A 16,733-nucleotide genomic window follows, 5' to 3' on the forward strand; every position below is an offset into this window, starting at 1 on the left:
ACTGGTACTTTATTAATTACACTAAGGAATCTATTTTATGTGTGTAAAAGCTGTTAAAACATTTTGAGTTTTGTGCGTGTTATATGTCTAAAACCAGATTTTAATCTTCTTTCTCCAAATTACATATTCCCTTTACCTCTATTCAATAACCCTTTCAGGAAGCTAAGAATCTCAAGGTCACCACCTACAAGGAGGAATCAATTACTCTTTCTTTGTTATGGGCTGGGTGGAACAATATAAAAGACCATACTCTCAAAATTTATTACTTAGTTTGCAAAATAGAGATAATACCCAACTCCTGTGTCTCTCATGGCTGAAAGGAAACATGAGGAAACAATGGTGAGAGTGCTTTGCAAACAATAAAGTGAACTGCAAATATTAACTAGGTACTTTCTGCTATGAGCTTCCAGAGGCCCCAGACAAGCCTTCAACAGTATTTATCACAGGCCACTTCAGTGTCTGGTTATTGGCCCCACTTGACCCCAAGGTCCTATAGGATGCGACTGATGTTCTGTCCCTCTTGTCCCTGCAGCTTAGTACAGTACCAAGGTCTGTGCTGGGACACAAGCATTAAGAACCTGCCTGTGGAGTGCATCGTAAATTTGTTATTGTCTTCATCTGTGTGGGGGGGGATCTGCCCAACACCCACTCCTCTCTTCCGGCAGTAATTATACCTCCCACACTGCATGTGCAACCAAAGGGCCCCAGGCTCCCACGGCCAAGTGGGAGGAAGACCCAATGAGCTGAGACAGATCCAACAGATTTCTCAAAGAATTTGAACCCTGATCCAGGTGACACAGAGAGAAAACTGCAGGAGCTTTCCCCAACCACAACACCCAGATGCCACTGCTCTTTAATTCTTGATCCTAAATCTCCAAAGTGTCCCTGTTTCCTGCACTTTCTGAGATTTAGTTCTTCACCTTTTCCTAAGAGGTACCCCCCATAGGGCTCCATTAAATGTTTTCCTTGTTATATTGACCAGAGCTGGTCTCTGTTGCTGACCACTAAGGATCCCCCAACAGAGACACCACACCAAACTTCCTTCTGTGATTCTGTTACTATTTCAGCTCTCCCACACCCTAACATGGATCATCAACTACTAAATCCACATAAATCCTATTTCATTATCACTTGAAATATATATCATTAAAAGAACACCTTAGTATCTAGAAAAGTTACATGAAATTTTATTTTAAGATGTGAAAATAAATTCCCAAATTTTCTTTTAGCACTTTAAAGATACATGGAAGACATGTCCATTTGCTAGAGACCATTCCATTCAACGATAGCCCATCTGAAGAGAAATGCCTTTCCTTTAGAACACAGCGTTGGGCAGGAGTGCCGCTTTCATCTGAGCCTTATTTTAAACTATACCTGTATCTGTGCACTGAAAACAACTTTGCATTCCCCTAAAATTCTGCCTTAAGGGTTTTACAAAGGTGCAGAGGTCTCAGAAGAGGCTACCTTTCTCTATGAATTAAAAAAAAAAAATACCTAGACATAAGCTTAATAGAAGAACAGCATTACAATTTCACATCTCAGCCTCTGTTTCTTCTGGATGAGGTCTGTGATTGCAGAGGCTCTGTACCTGATGTGGTCGCATCTAAGCCTGGTCATGCCTACAGGTCACATTTTACTTATTGAAAAGATCAAAATCACCATGGCAGGACGAAGAGCAGGCTTATAAGCATTATGTAAGAGACTGTAAGCTTCAGACTTGCTGATTTTATAATTTTGCATCATTGGATATAAAGTAAACATTGCTTTTTCAAACATTCTGGAAAAGCATGTGTCATGGGGCATGCAGATTACTGGAGGGGATGAGCTATGTATGAGCCCTTTGAAGAATCAGCTTATCATTGTACCTTTCTAGTTAGGTAAACTAAATTCTTTAGTCTATTTACGTATTTCCTTCTCCTATGAACTTTAGAAGGTAAAACCCTGATGGTGTAAGTCATCTTGAAAATATCCTAGGAATATTTTCTTAGGACAAGTTTTTCCTCTTTGCCCTTGTTCTAATTTTGGAGTTTCTTTGCTTGTTCCAAATTACGTAGAGAGTTCAGTTCTTTTCACATCATGATGTCATAGCTCAGAAACACCCAGGCTTGGGGAGCTATCAGAGCCGCAGTTAGTGTCTATGATCTTGGTAAGGCAAGCATTTTTCCGGTGCCTCACTTTGTGCAAAGTGAAGGCAAGACATTGCCCTCATGGTGAAGCTGGCTGTAGCTAGAAAGCTCCAGATCACAGCTTAAAATAACCACTGTCCCTATCCTGAGCCCAGGGTTGTCTTCAGAAAGCATCTGGAGGGATGGGAAGTGCTAGTAATGAAGACAAATCATTTTGAGGTGTGCCCCTGTAGTGAATTCATGTGATGTGCTCTATCCCCAAGGTCCCCTCCCGAAGGCAAGGAAGTAGCAGCTTTACAGAGCTCACCTTCCCTCCTCAGAGATTCATCAGGGGCCTGAGACCAGGGATCCTCCCAGGGAGTCCCTGCTCTAAACCACACTTCCTACTTCTCTAAGCCAGTCTAGAGAGTGAGCATCTGGGCAGTCCAACAAGCTGACCCACTCATGCTAAACCGGTCCAATTTTGCCACAAACCCATCAATGCATAATCAACCAGGGGAGTTTGCTCGGCCATTCTTTTAAAAAGAGAAAAGAAAATGAAGCCCCTGAAAACAGATTCAGCCTCTGACGCTGGCAGATCCCCCAGACTACCTCCTGAATGCCAGGTTTGCCTCATGCTCATCACCCCCACTCCTGCCACTGCTTCTGCCAAGAGAAGGGAGCACAGATCTTGCGCCAAGATGCTTTCAAGTTCCCTGAGCAGGAATACCAGGAAGACATACAGATGAGAAGAGGAAAGAAAAGGGGAAAGCAGGGAAGGAAAGAAAAAGGGAGAATGTAAATCCATTCTGAAACTGACATATGTTCTGCAAACCCAAAGAGGAAGCTGGGGATTAAGGAAAGGAGTAAAAATAGAAAGAAGAAAGAGAAAATAGGAGGAAAGAAGGAGAAAAGGTGGAGGATAGGGGACAAAGAAGGGAAAAGAAAAAAACAAAGCAGAAAAAAATGTAAGAGGAGAAAAGAGCATGGGAAGGAAGGACAACTGAGTTCAAAGGATAAAGGGTGTTTCATTTATTTTCATCCTAACATCTGCCTTCCATGTGCCTAAGCACAGACTTACTTGGAGATGACAATGGTGTCGTTTGTTTTCATTTCTGAAGGCTTACTTCATTCCTAGAGAAGGACCTACTGGGACTCAGCCCCCACTTAAAACCTGAAGCTGCCTCTTCAGTTTCCAGAGCAGCCCAAGCTTCATGCCCAAAAGCCCCCCACTCACAGGCACAGTCCGGGCGGTTGTGGCAGCAGCCAAACACGGGCTCCTCCCTGACCCCGGAATGAGCCCATCGAGGTGCATGGAAAGTTCTCTACCTTTTAGCGCAGATGCCTTTGCAACGCGGGCCTTAGGCCAACAAAGCGATTTTATTGTTTTCCCAAGCATTTGCTCTCCCTTTAATAAATAATGATATTAGGTCTTTGGGGGAAAGAGGGAGAGAAATGCCATTGGAGATTTAATTTGCTGTAATCAACCCCTCTTAGCATGCAGAGTCACCCGGTACGAGTAAAAGAATTAATCTCTACCAGAAAGAATTGCCTCTTTGGTGTTATGAATCTAATCACTTATGAGGCTGAGTCGGCAGTTTGGGTTTAGACAGAGCTCTCAGGAATAAAAGCCACAAGATCAGGTTTCAAATGGGATCCGAATGGTACATTTCATTGAATCTGGGGGCTTGCAGACTAGCACAGGGATGGATTGCGAATAGAGGCATTTCGCCTTTTGGAGACACCCCTGTGCTGGAAGCATTTAAGGAGTGAATATAAAACTGTGGGGCTTCTGGGCTACCCAGGTGAAATGTTACCTCCTTGATTCCACTCTCTAGGATGGCTTGTCATACCTGCCAATCATATCTAGCACCCCTATTCTACTTGGGAGATGTGTCTGCTCTGTGCACACTACTTTATAATCCTCAGAGGTGGAATTTCATAGCCCAGCAATGCTTTTGCCTTTGACATTCTCCTAAGCAGGATTTATTGCTTCCAAGCAGATGTGACTTGAATCGATTATGCCTTTTAAGCAGTCACTCCTGCAGCAGCCTCAAGGTTCTCTGGAATACTTTTTGTCTGACTTCGTTTAACTTGTAAGCTGATGTCAGAGTATTTCATCATAATCTTATATTATTAAGAGCCTGTTGGGCGTGGAACTAAGTGGGCTATTATACCCACCAAGTTAAGGAAAATAGTTACTACCCTTGCAGAGGTAATATCCTACAACAAGCTAATCTATTGGACATCTATTAATATCATCACGCACAGACCTAATGAAAGGATGTATGTATAAAGTAGTTAGAGTCTTTCTATTTTCCACTACCTTAGAAAAATGAAATGATGATTTCATCTTTGGAATTCAGGTACGAATAACCGGATCTCCAAAAATGCTTGATAAAGATTCTCATTATAAATAATATATTTCTAAATTCGACTTTAAAACTACATATCACCCTTGGCCGTCCCCCCAAAATGTTGGGTTTCTTTAGCATTTTATCAGCTTGGTAACGCTAATCTGAGAGGGTATATTTCAGATGCACAGTCGAGAGCCTTGGGGTATCAGAAAGCACGATTCTATTGATTTCAGTGATGTGTCTAGGGTCATAACCACAAATAATGTTTCGAAAACTTACGATCTTGGAAAGAAAAGAAACAAGGGTAAAAGTTTTAAATTAAACTTAATCTCAACCCACTTATCCTACATTAGTCTAAAAGGCAAGAGCGGGAAGACGTTGAGCCCACGAGTCAAGAAAAACAACATTTCCAAACACTACATCACTTTCCTACTTGACTTTCTTGAATTTTTTCCTCAGTAAGAAGGCACAACCTTCCTTCCTTTTAAGGGGTGTGAGTTAAGGGAATATCCACCATATCCTGCCCCACTTTACCTGGCTGCTGCAGTGAGAAAATTCCAGCTAGCATTGATTTAGGATCAAGAAATTTTGAAATTGTAAAATATCTCTACACAGTAACCATATTATATGGGCTATCTTCTGCCCATTGAATACAAAGCAGATAATCTCTACCAACACCACTAAAGCTGAAAGGCATCCAATGAATTAGGCATTTGGGAGAGAAAAAATGTCCTTAAGCAATGTTTTTTTTAAAATCCAGTTCTAGGCTTTCATATGCAAGGATAGGAAAGAGATGAGTGGTTTGTCATTTCTTTAGATTTTGCAAGTTAAATTTATGCAATGTCTTTGGAGATCCATTTACATAGTCCCCTTGCCTGGGATTGAGAAAAACTAATCCTTTCCAGAGCAATTCGCTCTCTTTAATTTGGTAAAACGTTCTAAATTACTCTTTTTTTTTTTTTTTCTGTTTTAAATTGGCTTGATGGAGCTACCGAATCCTTCCTATCTCCACCAGACAGGCTCCAGGAGTAAGGAGAGGCTGAATGGGCTTCCCAAGCAAAGGACAGAAGTGAGAAGGGAGAAGTTATGGAAGGCTTTGCATAACTTAGGTCCAGGCCATCATGGGAACCCATAGAGCAGCTTCAAACGTTGACATTTGGGAAACGCACAAAAGCTTTGCCATATAAAGTCTTACCAGTACCAGATCCAGGCTTGAGGACTGATTTTAAAACAAAACAGGAAACACTGCTATGATAGAAACAAAGGCAAAGAGACAGCAATTCAAAATCTCTGCTACAGAGAACACAGGAAACCACCAGCTATTGTGATCTCACGGTTGTCGCACAGAAAACTAGCTCGGGAAGAATGCTCGAGTGCAAAGTAATGCAAAGTCACCAAACCCAAAAGACATTTTCTGAAACCGATTTCTAAATACTAAAGAGGTAGGCATGACTAAAAAAAAAAAAATCTAGTTTAGCTCGGTTTCACCAACAGAAAACAATCAATTCTCTTAAAACACCTGGTATTTACCTATTGCTATATCCAGAAAGCCAGAAGGAGGAGATAGATTATTTTTAAATATTTCAATAGAACAGTGCGTCAGAAGAAACCTTGAAGAAAAACATCCCAACAATAGCATACAATGAGCTTAATACCTTCTGTAATAAATACATTGCTAACGTTAACAACAACAAAATCAGTGCAGATTTGCTTACTTAGGGGTGCAGCAAATGTACCAAAATATTCATTAGTTACTCAGCGATGTTGTTTGGGCTAAGTGTTTGCTTCACTCCAAAGCCTCTGCCAGCTTTGATGCCTGCCAAGTTTATATGTAAATGGATTTTCACTTTTCCAATGCTAATGGAAAGTCTCTTAAATTCTCAGAGACAATCCATGTATTATTTTAAAGCCCTAGCACTTTGACTTGAACACAACCCATTTTCATACTCAATCCCAAATAGGTCCTAATCAGGAATCCAATACCCAATATATCAGAATGTCTGTTACATGGCTATGAGTAGCAAAGGTAGATTTCAGTCAGTGTAGTAGCTGAACATTTTAAAAGTACCACCCACTCTATCTAAAAAATACCACCTATTCCTGTTCTCTGTACCTGAGCATCCATTAAGAGATGCCTCATCAGCATCATGGAACTCTTCAGTGTCTCCTTCTCAGTGGGTAGAAAGGGATCTTTATCCTCCTCCAGTGCCTTCGATTTGGTGACAATAAAATGGGAAATCTGGTCATTTAGGGTGTGCAATGATTGCACAGCTGCAAAAAGAGAAAGAAAGAAATGTGGAATCACAACAGGTAACTTTCAAAGAGAAATTGGCTTGCAATTTTACAGAGACAAGCAAGAATGTACATTTAAGGTTTAAACCAGGCAGTTACCAAGAACCCAACATATCTATGGACAACTTCAACAAGTGTGCTTGACAGAGAACAAATACTTATTGCACACTAAACAAATGCTAAGCTTTTTATGGAGTGCCTGGGATATAATCGTGAGCAGAACCAGACGTGGTGCCTACCCACATGGAGTGTTCAGCCCAGTTGGGGAAATGGAAAAGAAACAAATAAGCAAATAAATATAGGAATGTGATTACATGCTAAATATTTATAAATGACAGAGCTTAACAAGGCATGAGGGGACCACTCTGTATTAGATTTACTTTTAGGGTGAGATGGGAGGGAAAAACAATATTTGAAGAAATAATGGCCAAATGCTTCTCCAAGCTGATAAAACCATAAGCACACAGATCCAAGAATCTCCATAAACCCGAAGCAGGATAAAAAAAAACAACAACAACTATGTCAAGGCATATTGTAATCAAATTGCCAAACAAACAAGCACACAGTGAGAAAGAAAAATCTTAAAATCAGCCTGTGGAAAAAGGTATCTTACATTCAACAAAGGTACATTATATTCAACATAGTTATCATCAGAATCTACACAAACCAGAAGATAAAGGAGTGACAGAACATACTGAAAGAAAATAACTTGTTAACCTAGAATTCTATGACCAGCAAAAATATCTTTCAAAAATGAAAATGAAATATGGATTTTTTAATAAACAAAAGCCAAGAGAATTCATCACCAGCAGAGCTGCATTATAAAAAATATTAAAGGAAGTTCTTTAGACAGAAAGAAAATGACAGCAGATAGAAACTTCCATTTACACAAGTGAAAAAGAATTCTTAAAGGGAAAATATGTGGGTAATATAAAAATATTTTTCTCATATTTTAATTCATATAAAAGAAAATTGACAGTACAAAGCAAGAAGCAATAATTACATATTGCAGAGTTGATAATATATACATAAGTAAAATGAGAGGGAGCCAATGGAAGTAAATTGTTGTAAGGTTCATATATTACACAGAATGTGATATAATATTGATTTAAGGTAGACTATGATATGTTGAAGATGCATATTGCAACTAGAGTAAGCACTAAAAGATAAATAGATGGTATATAAGGTAGGTAGGTAGGTAGAGAGATAATCTAGACAGACAGACAGACAGGAAATAGATAGATATAGATGATAGATGACAGATTAAAGATAGTTTTGAACCATGGAAAATCAAGCTCGGTGGGCTATAGTTGCACTATAGACCATAGAGTAGAGAGAGTAAAGGATATGACATTGGAGTAGTTTCTCACTGCACAGGGATACTCAAAACCCTTTCCTGGGCTGGGCTAAGACAGAGAAAGGTGAACAGAAAGTATGGGGTTGCTATGTGCCAACCCTGCATACCTATCCCTCAATGGAGGTAGTTACAGACACCCAGATAGATTTGAACACAGAGACATCTTAGTGTACCACGCCCTGCCCTGCTTTGCTTTGGACTGTTCCAGTCTCCTGTGAGGTCACCCCACTAGTTTACCACTCCGTTCTTACCACTTCCTTTCAGGCATAACTATGCAGGCATAGTTCCACCCAGGGTACCAAATGCGGCAATCCTAGGCTGTCAGAGTGTCAGAATGGCCAAGGGGTGTCACCCCCCACCTGCCCACCCTTTTACAGGTGAGGCAGTGAGGCCAAGAGAAATTACCCAGTTCCCAAAGGAAGCTGAAGCAATTGGGTTTAGAGGACAAACTTTAAAACCAGTCTGTAGGTCTCAGTGCTGTCTTCCCCTCCAACTTGCTGTATAACCTTGAGTGAATCACTTAATCCCTCAGTTTTCCTATCTCTAATAAGGAGAATAATAGTATTACATCATAGAGTTGCTCTGAGAATTAAATGAGACAATTTGGATAAAGCACATGGGACAGTACCATACTATGCATTAGCACATAATAAACATTAGCTATTATAATTCCAAAGTTTATATTTGAAATCCTTAACTTGTTGATGTTAACCAGTTGTTGTATAAATAATTGAGGCTAAATTATTAACCCCCCAAGGTGAGACTGTCCATTTTCTGATTTATTTTGTATCTCCAGTTACAACCAGCTCAGGGTTTCATACACAATGACAATTTAATAAATGCAAATTGAATAAGTGGAAGTTATGATAGCAGGGGGAAATGACCCACTCCTCTTGTTTCTCTGTTTGGATCTAGTCTTCAAGGCAGAGTCACCCTGGGTAGGCTTGTATAATGGGTATTTTATGCTTTTTTTTGTTAGCATCCTTCTTCTAATAAAAGATGTTCTCTTTCCCTTTTGGAGAAACATTCACTGCCTCTTGTGGTTAAGTTGGGGCTGATCCTACCCCCATATCCCAAGCATTTCATTTCAAGGCATAGGCCTAAATGTGGTCAGTAAGATTTAATCCAAGGACTCTTGCTGGAACTATTAAGTAAGAAATTGCCTCTTGTATTAGTTTGCTAATGCTGCTGGAAAGCAAAATACCAGAAATGGAATGGCTGTTATAAAGGGAATTTATTAAGTTACAAGTTTACAGTTATTAAGGTTGCAACAGTGTCCAAACTAAGGCATCCAGAAAAAGATACCTTGACTCAAGGAAAGCTGATGTCTATTACATGGGAAGGCATATGGTTGGCATCTGCTGGTCTTTGTTCTTGGTTCCACTGCTTCCAGCTTATAACTCCAGTGGTTTTCTCTCTAAGTACCTGAGGGCCTTCACTCAGTTCCTCTGGGACACAACTCTGTGCTCTGGTTTGCTAAGCATCCTATGGCAACATCTGCTGGGTTCTGTATCTCCAAACATCCATGTCCAGGCATCTGCTTTCCCTGTCGGTGCTCCAGGAATCTCCAAATGTCTGCATCTCTGTCGACTCTGAAGCGTCTGTTTTTCCTGGGGCTTCTGCATTTCTAAACGTCTGTGTCTATATCTGCATCTGAGGTTTCTCCAAATGTCTCCCCGTTTGAAAGACTCGAGTAAACTAATCAAGACCCACCTTGAATGGGGAGAGTCACATCTCCATCTAATCAAAAGGTCACACCCACAATTGGGTGTGCCACATTTCCATGGTAACAATCCAATCAAAGGATTTCCATCCTACAGTAGTGAATAAGGATTAAAAGAAACACAGCTGCCCCCCACAAGATTGGATCAGGAAGATTGGATTGGCTTTTCTGGGGTACATATCAGCTTCAAACTGGCACACCTCTCTTTTTCAGAGGGGATTGTTAAACTAGTAGGAGACAAGCCTGAAGCCCAACTGAATAAAGATGTAAGTAAAAGATGGGAGGCAGGAAAGAGATCCCCACCCATGTTATTACAGCGTCTGGATTGAGTCATGGAGTCCCAGTTAGGTAGGTCAGTAAATTTCTTTCTTTTTATTAGCCTACCTGGGATAGGTTTCCGTCAGTTGCAACCAAGAAGCCCTGATTTCCATAAAGAAACCTGTACTTTTTCTTCATTAGTTATTTATGTGATTTTAAAAGATATTTTTATTGGCAAATGTTCACACACATACAGTCCATACATAATGTACAATCAGTGGCTCACAATATCACCACATAGTTGTATATTCATCATCATGATCATTTTTAGAACATTTGCATCACTCCAGAAAAAGAAATACAAAGAAAAAAAGAAAAAATCCATACACTCCACATTCCTTACCGCTCCCTCTTATTGACCACTAGTATTTCAATCTACCCAATTTCTTTTACCCTCTATTACCCCTATTATTTATTTATTTTTATCCATTTTTTTCACTCATTTGTCCATACCCTGGATAAAAAGAGCATCGAACACAAGGTTTTCACAATCACACAGTCACACTGTAATAACTATATCATTATACAATCATCTTCAAGAATCAACACTACCAGAACACAGCTCAACAGTTTCAGGTACTTCCCTCCAGTCACTCCTATACACTATAAATTAAAAAGGGATATCTATATAATGCATAAGAATAACCTCCAGGATATCCTCTTGACTCTGAAATCTCACAGCCACTGAAACTTTATTTTGTCTCATTTCTCTATTTCCTCTTTTGGTCAAGGAGGCTTTCTCAATCCCATGATGCTGGTCCTGGCTCATCCCAAGGGTTCTGTCCCATGTTTCCAGGGAGATTTACAGCCCTGGGAGTCATGTCCCATGTAGGGGAGAGGCAGTGGGTTCACCTGTCAAGCTGGCTTATGGAGAGAGGCCATATCTAAGCAAAAAAAGAGGTTCTTTGGGGGTGACTCTTATATGGATAATTATAAGCAGGCTTAGCCTATTCTTTGCAGGTATAAGTTTTATAGGGGAAAACCTCAAGATTGAGGGTTCAGCCTATTGATTTTGTTGTCTCCACTGCTTGTGAGAATATCAGGAATTCTCCAAATGGGGAAGTTGAATGTTTCCTCCTTTCTCCCTAGTCCCCCAAGGGGGATTTTGCAAATACTTCTTTATTCACTGCCCAAATTACTCTGGGATATATTGTGGCATCACACTAACCTGGACAAACCAATAAGATCTCAGGTGCTATTCGAGATTCCATGTACTTATGGTGTTCAACTAAACTGATCATACAAGTTAGATTAGGAATTGTGCTACCCAAAATATAAAATTTGCACCAAATAAACATCTCTCCTTTTGGTCTCACAGAAGTTGAAGTTTTAAAACATGGACAATATCATCCTTTACCCTGTATTCTGATCTGTCTTAATCTTATCTAGTATGTGATTATTTTTTAATGTCTACCTCCCTCTGAGGTAGATTCAAACTAACCTCAATTTTTTTTTTTTGCTACTCCTCCCATTAAGAGATAGAGTCTAAATATGCCCCCACCCCCATCCCCTGAATTTGGTTGGTCTTGGTGACTTGCTCAACCAAAAGTGAATGACATTCTGGGGTTTTCCAGGACACTTGGAGCCTGTGCTCCAAGCTGCTTTGTAAGAGTCGGACTACCCAGAGGTCGTCATGCTTTGAGGATGCCCACACATACAAGCTACAGAGAGAGAGAAAAAGAGATGCCCAGACAGACCCAGCTGTCCCAGCCACCCAAGCCAAGGTGCAAGATATGTGAGCAAAGAAGCCATCTTTAACATTCCAATCCCAGGAGATGCAATGTAGAGAAGAACCGAGGAGTCCAGCCATTAGCTATAACCAAGGCCCTAAAATATGGGCCTTGTGGAGCCATCCCAACCATCTCTTGCCATTAGAGTCACCCTAGATGAGGATCCAGTCACTGTGGAGCAAAACAAGTCACCCCACTGTACCTTGTCCATGTTTTTGACCCACAAAACTGCGAGCATAATGACGTGGTTTACTACACAGCAACAGATAACTGGAACACCATCAATGGACTGGTCCATGAGGCCAGCAACAGTGTTTGTTTAGTTCATCGTTTTATCCCCAGCTCTAAGCATATCACTCAGCATACAGTGGGTCCTTGATAAATATTTGTCCAAAAGAATAAAAAGAAAGAATAAATTAAGGAAAAGTCGACGTATGATGGGTCATATTCCATTCTTTTTCCATGTGAGCATCCCATTATTGCAGCACCATTTATTGAATTTTTGTTTGTTTGTTTGATTTTGGGGGAAGCTACATGGGCCGGGAATTGAACCCAGGTTTTCTGCATGGCAGATGAGAATTCTACCACTGAACTCTCATACATTGCTGGTGGACCCCTCTGTTCTATTTTGTCTCTTCTCCCTGCCCCACAAGTCTAAAACAAGGGGTTATACATATTCTTCTTCATTTGGCCTATAAAAATCTCAACTAAATAATGTTCCTCTTAAAAATGCATGATGGATTACGGAATGAAGAGCCATATATAGGCTTTCTTACCTACCTGAGTTAAGGAAATTGAGTCATAAAAAGTAGCTTATTTGGTTGGTTGTTCTGAATGTGAAATGATGTTAAATTTATTTCATGTTATTTTGGTCTACAAATTTGAAGAAACATATTTCTATAACAGACTTATTTATATGAAGTGCTCATTTGAAATTTAACTGTACATTAATGAGTATTTATTTAGGTTTCAGATAAGGATAGCACATTCATGAGTTAGCAGAAGAAAAAAATAATAAGTTTCAACATTTTGTGTCATTAGCAAAAATGGAAAGGACACATAAAATTTCTTAGTGCTTTCAGAAGAGGAATAACAGCTTGCCATACTGTGCCTCTATTTTTACGGATCAGATGAAGTATAGACATGAAATAATAATAATAATATAACCCTAAACAGTCATTTTATGCAGGGAAGTCCAGATGTCACTGAGATGGGCTATTGTATATTTACAGAAAAATATGCCATGGGCTACAGCCTTCCCACAAGAAGCTCCATGGATTTTATGATCTTGTCATTTATATGGTCCATAGATATGTACTAGTAATCAAATTTATCCCCACATGTTAGACAACCTTTGCTTCTTCTGTATCTCAAATTCTATGATATATTTTGCATTAAAATGCTTACAACTTTCAGTTCTTGCTTTAATATGGTCTCATTAAATAAATGAAGCCTAAATAATTCAGGTATTTTTCCCCCATTGTCACAATAAAATTCACTCTGCAAGTCAAAATTGATGGTGATGAGGATGTGGAGAAATTGGAAGTCTCATACATTGCTGGTGGACATATAAGATGGAGCTGTCACTGAGGAAAACAGAATGGCAGTTCCTCGATGTGCTAAACACAGACTTGCCATATGAGCCAGAGTTCTACTCCTGGGTGGAATTTCTACCCAGGAGAACTGAAACATACATCCACATAAAAAACTTGTACACAGGGTTCATAACAGCATTATTCATAATAGCCAAAAATGGAAACAAGCCAAATGCTCATCAACTGGTCAGTGGATAAACAGAATGTGGTATATTCATGTAATACAGTGTTATTCGGTCATAGAAGGAACTCTTACATAATTATACTCTTGCACAGTACAACATGTTTGAACCTTGAAAACATTATGCTAAGTGAAAGAAGCCAGAACAAAAGGTGACATGTTACATGATTCCATTTATATGAACTATCCACAACAGGCAAATCCACAGAAACAGAAAACAGCCTAGTGGTTTCCAGGGGCTGGAGAAAGGCAAATGGGGTTTAGTACAGGGTTTCCATTTGGGATGATGAAAATGTTCTGGAAATAGATAGTCATGACAATTGAGGGGTCCCTGGCATGTCAGGATGACACTGTTGATCCTATATTGGGGTTGATCTTATGGTAGGGTAACTGCAGAACCCAATATGCTACCTTAGCACCAGTGAGAAAACATACAGTTACACATTTGGTCAGGTTTATAAGTAGGCAACAAATAAACTCTCAGAACCCAGGATTCAACATGTTACTGATGAGTTCTCCACACTCTTCTTTAAATGGTAGATTTGCAAGAGACCCGGAGTCATCTTGTGGGTATTGAGAAATGCGTGTGATTTAGATGCGGAACAACGGTGCAGGAGAAGAGACCAAACAGGCCAAGGTCAAAAGCAATGACAATGTGTGCAAAGCAGTGGAGTCAGTCCACGAAAGGTGGCAGATTAGTTTCCTTGGGCTGTCATAGCAAATGACCACAGACTGTTTGGTTGAAGACAACAAAAATGAATAATCTCCTATTTCTAGAGGGCAGAGGCCCAAATTCAAGGTGTTGGCAGGGTTCTGCTCTTTCCCAAGTATCTAGGGAAGAATCCTTCCTCTCCCCTTCCAGCTTCTGGTGGTTGCCATCCATCCCTGGCATTCATTGGGATGGAGCAGCATCACTCCAATCTGTCTGTCCTCACATGGCTCTCTTCCTTCTGAGTCTCTGTGTCCAAATTTCCCTCTTCTTACAAAGACATCAGTCATTGGATTAAGGCTCCCCCTACTTCAGTATAACTTCATTTTTAACTGATTCCATCTTCAAAGACCCTATTTCCAAATAAGGTCACATTCTCAGGTACTGGGGATTAGATGTGTTTTTGGAGGGACATAATTTAATCCAGTATAGATGGTGACCTGTTCAGAACCTGATTAAGCCTGAAGGGCTTGATAGCTGATGGATGACAAAGTGAGAAGCTAGAGTGAGGCCCATGGAAAGGATGCAGTTCTGACCCACACTGTGGAGGATAAATTCAGTCCAGACTTAGAAATCCAAGCCCAGGGCCAGAAAGAAATTTGGGGGACGTCTAGCCCACGGTGGGGAGTGCACATTTTTGAGAGGTGTGGTTAAGGGCGTGGGCTTTGGAGTCAGATTTCCTGAGTCCAAATTTTGCCTCCATCAGTTACTGGCCATGTAAACACGGGGGATTGGCTTTGTGCATCACTTTTCTCATTGGTCAGATGGAGATATAGCTGCATCTACTTCTCAGTCATGCTGTGAGGATTAAACTAATTGATATAAACAAAGTGCTTAGGACACTGCCTGGCCCAGAGTTAGTGGGCAGTGATGATCAGCTATCATCATCATGGTTATGGATGGCCACTGCCTAATTCCAATGGACCTCCAGCCTGGTCCTGATAAGACCATCAGGCCCAAAAAGACAGCTTCTTTGTCCCACTGTCAGTTGATTAAGCCCAGCCAAAACTGCCCAAGGATCTGACATAGGGGCTGAGACACAGAGTGAGGTAAGTGACTGGAGGACACACATCACAGAAACTCTTTGGATGACCATATCCTACCATGCAGTCTGGTCATAGGAAAGGCAGGCTGGGAAGAAGAGGGAGGAGAGAGAACAGAGAAGGGAAATGAGGAAGAGAGAAGAGACAGAACCTGTGTCTTCTTATACTTGGGTTTCAGTCCATTCTGAGGCCAAGCTGCCTTCCTGCTCTGGCCCCGAGAAACTCAAGGTTTCTGTTACCTGCACCAACAGAACCCTACTTAATATAAGTCCCACAGCTGAAGTTGTTTGTACTACTTATGATGTTTGCCTTTTATCCTTCAAGCTCTCCAGGATACACATGAGCTGTGCTACTTTTTGAGGTTGGTGTTTCCCATGCCTTGCTCTGGGAATGATGGTGATAATGACGACAATGGTGACAACAACATCAGCTGCTATTTATTAAGCACTTACTGAATGCCAAGCACTGTGTGGAGCAACTTGCATGCATTATCATGTTTCATCTTCACACCACCCATACTTTAGGGACCGGTTGATCTTTCTGTTAAGGACACCAAGGTTCAATAGTTTTCATAATTTGGTCATAGCCACATAACCACTTGTGAAAGGCTCTAAGACCCTTTGGTTCTCCCTGCTGGACTAAACAGACACCTATAGCTGGGTCAAATGACATGGCAATCTATAGTTGCAAGAAATCTATGAAGTTTGGGCCCCAAGACTCCAGAGGTTTGGTATTCAAGCAACACAATCCTATGGCCTGCAATGGGTATCCTGTCCATCCACTACTGGGTCAGATAGATGCCTGCCTGCCAATTCCACCTGTCTCCTTCAGAGCCAGCCCAGAATGCTACCTCCGATGGAACACAGCCCTGAGTACTATTTTCCAACCAAACAGCAGAGTATCAATTTGCACAAAGGTAATAGGTGCTTTCATTCTCAGTGCCTCCCTCAAGGGCTCCAGAACTCAATACTGAGCTAAGGAACTCTCTAGCACTCTGTGGTCACATTCAGATGGGATCTAACTAGTTATGCACTGTTCCCCTGCCTTTCAAAATGCTTTGCTTCTGTTAGTGCAGCTTCCCAGCATTACCAAGGCCAGTTCCACTTTGACCTCAGAGAAGCTGACAAGGTAATAAATTACAATAAAGTTGTCCTGTGGGAAATGGATTATGACAAAATCATATAACCGGAAGATTTGCTTGGGCCTAACACATGGCTTTTCATTTGAATGTCGCTGTCCAGGTAAAAGCTGCAATGAGAAAATGGACTTTGGCTCCTGGAGGAGGAAACAAAGCCAAGGACATGTCAACCTTCTAGTGACAGA

The 16,733-nt window shown here is 40.7% G+C and overlaps 1 protein-coding gene across 3 annotated transcripts in view; it reads right to left on the reverse strand.

Moving 5' to 3' along the window:
- KAZN (kazrin, periplakin interacting protein) overlaps positions 1-16,733 on the reverse strand; it is a 1,164,933-nt gene that overhangs the window by 873,670 nt on the left and 274,530 nt on the right. For all 3 annotated transcript variants that reach the window (XM_077151225.1, XM_077151228.1, XM_077151227.1), the window contains exon 2: positions 6,576-6,733. In XM_077151225.1, the coding sequence (XP_077007340.1) occupies positions 6,576-6,733 (158 nt within the window). The remainder of the gene's footprint in view (positions 1-6,575; positions 6,734-16,733) is intronic.

Source organism: Tamandua tetradactyla, chromosome 2 (genome assembly GCF_023851605.1).
Source record: "Tamandua tetradactyla isolate mTamTet1 chromosome 2, mTamTet1.pri, whole genome shotgun sequence".
In the NCBI taxonomy this organism is placed as follows: domain Eukaryota; kingdom Metazoa; phylum Chordata; class Mammalia; order Pilosa; family Myrmecophagidae; genus Tamandua; species Tamandua tetradactyla.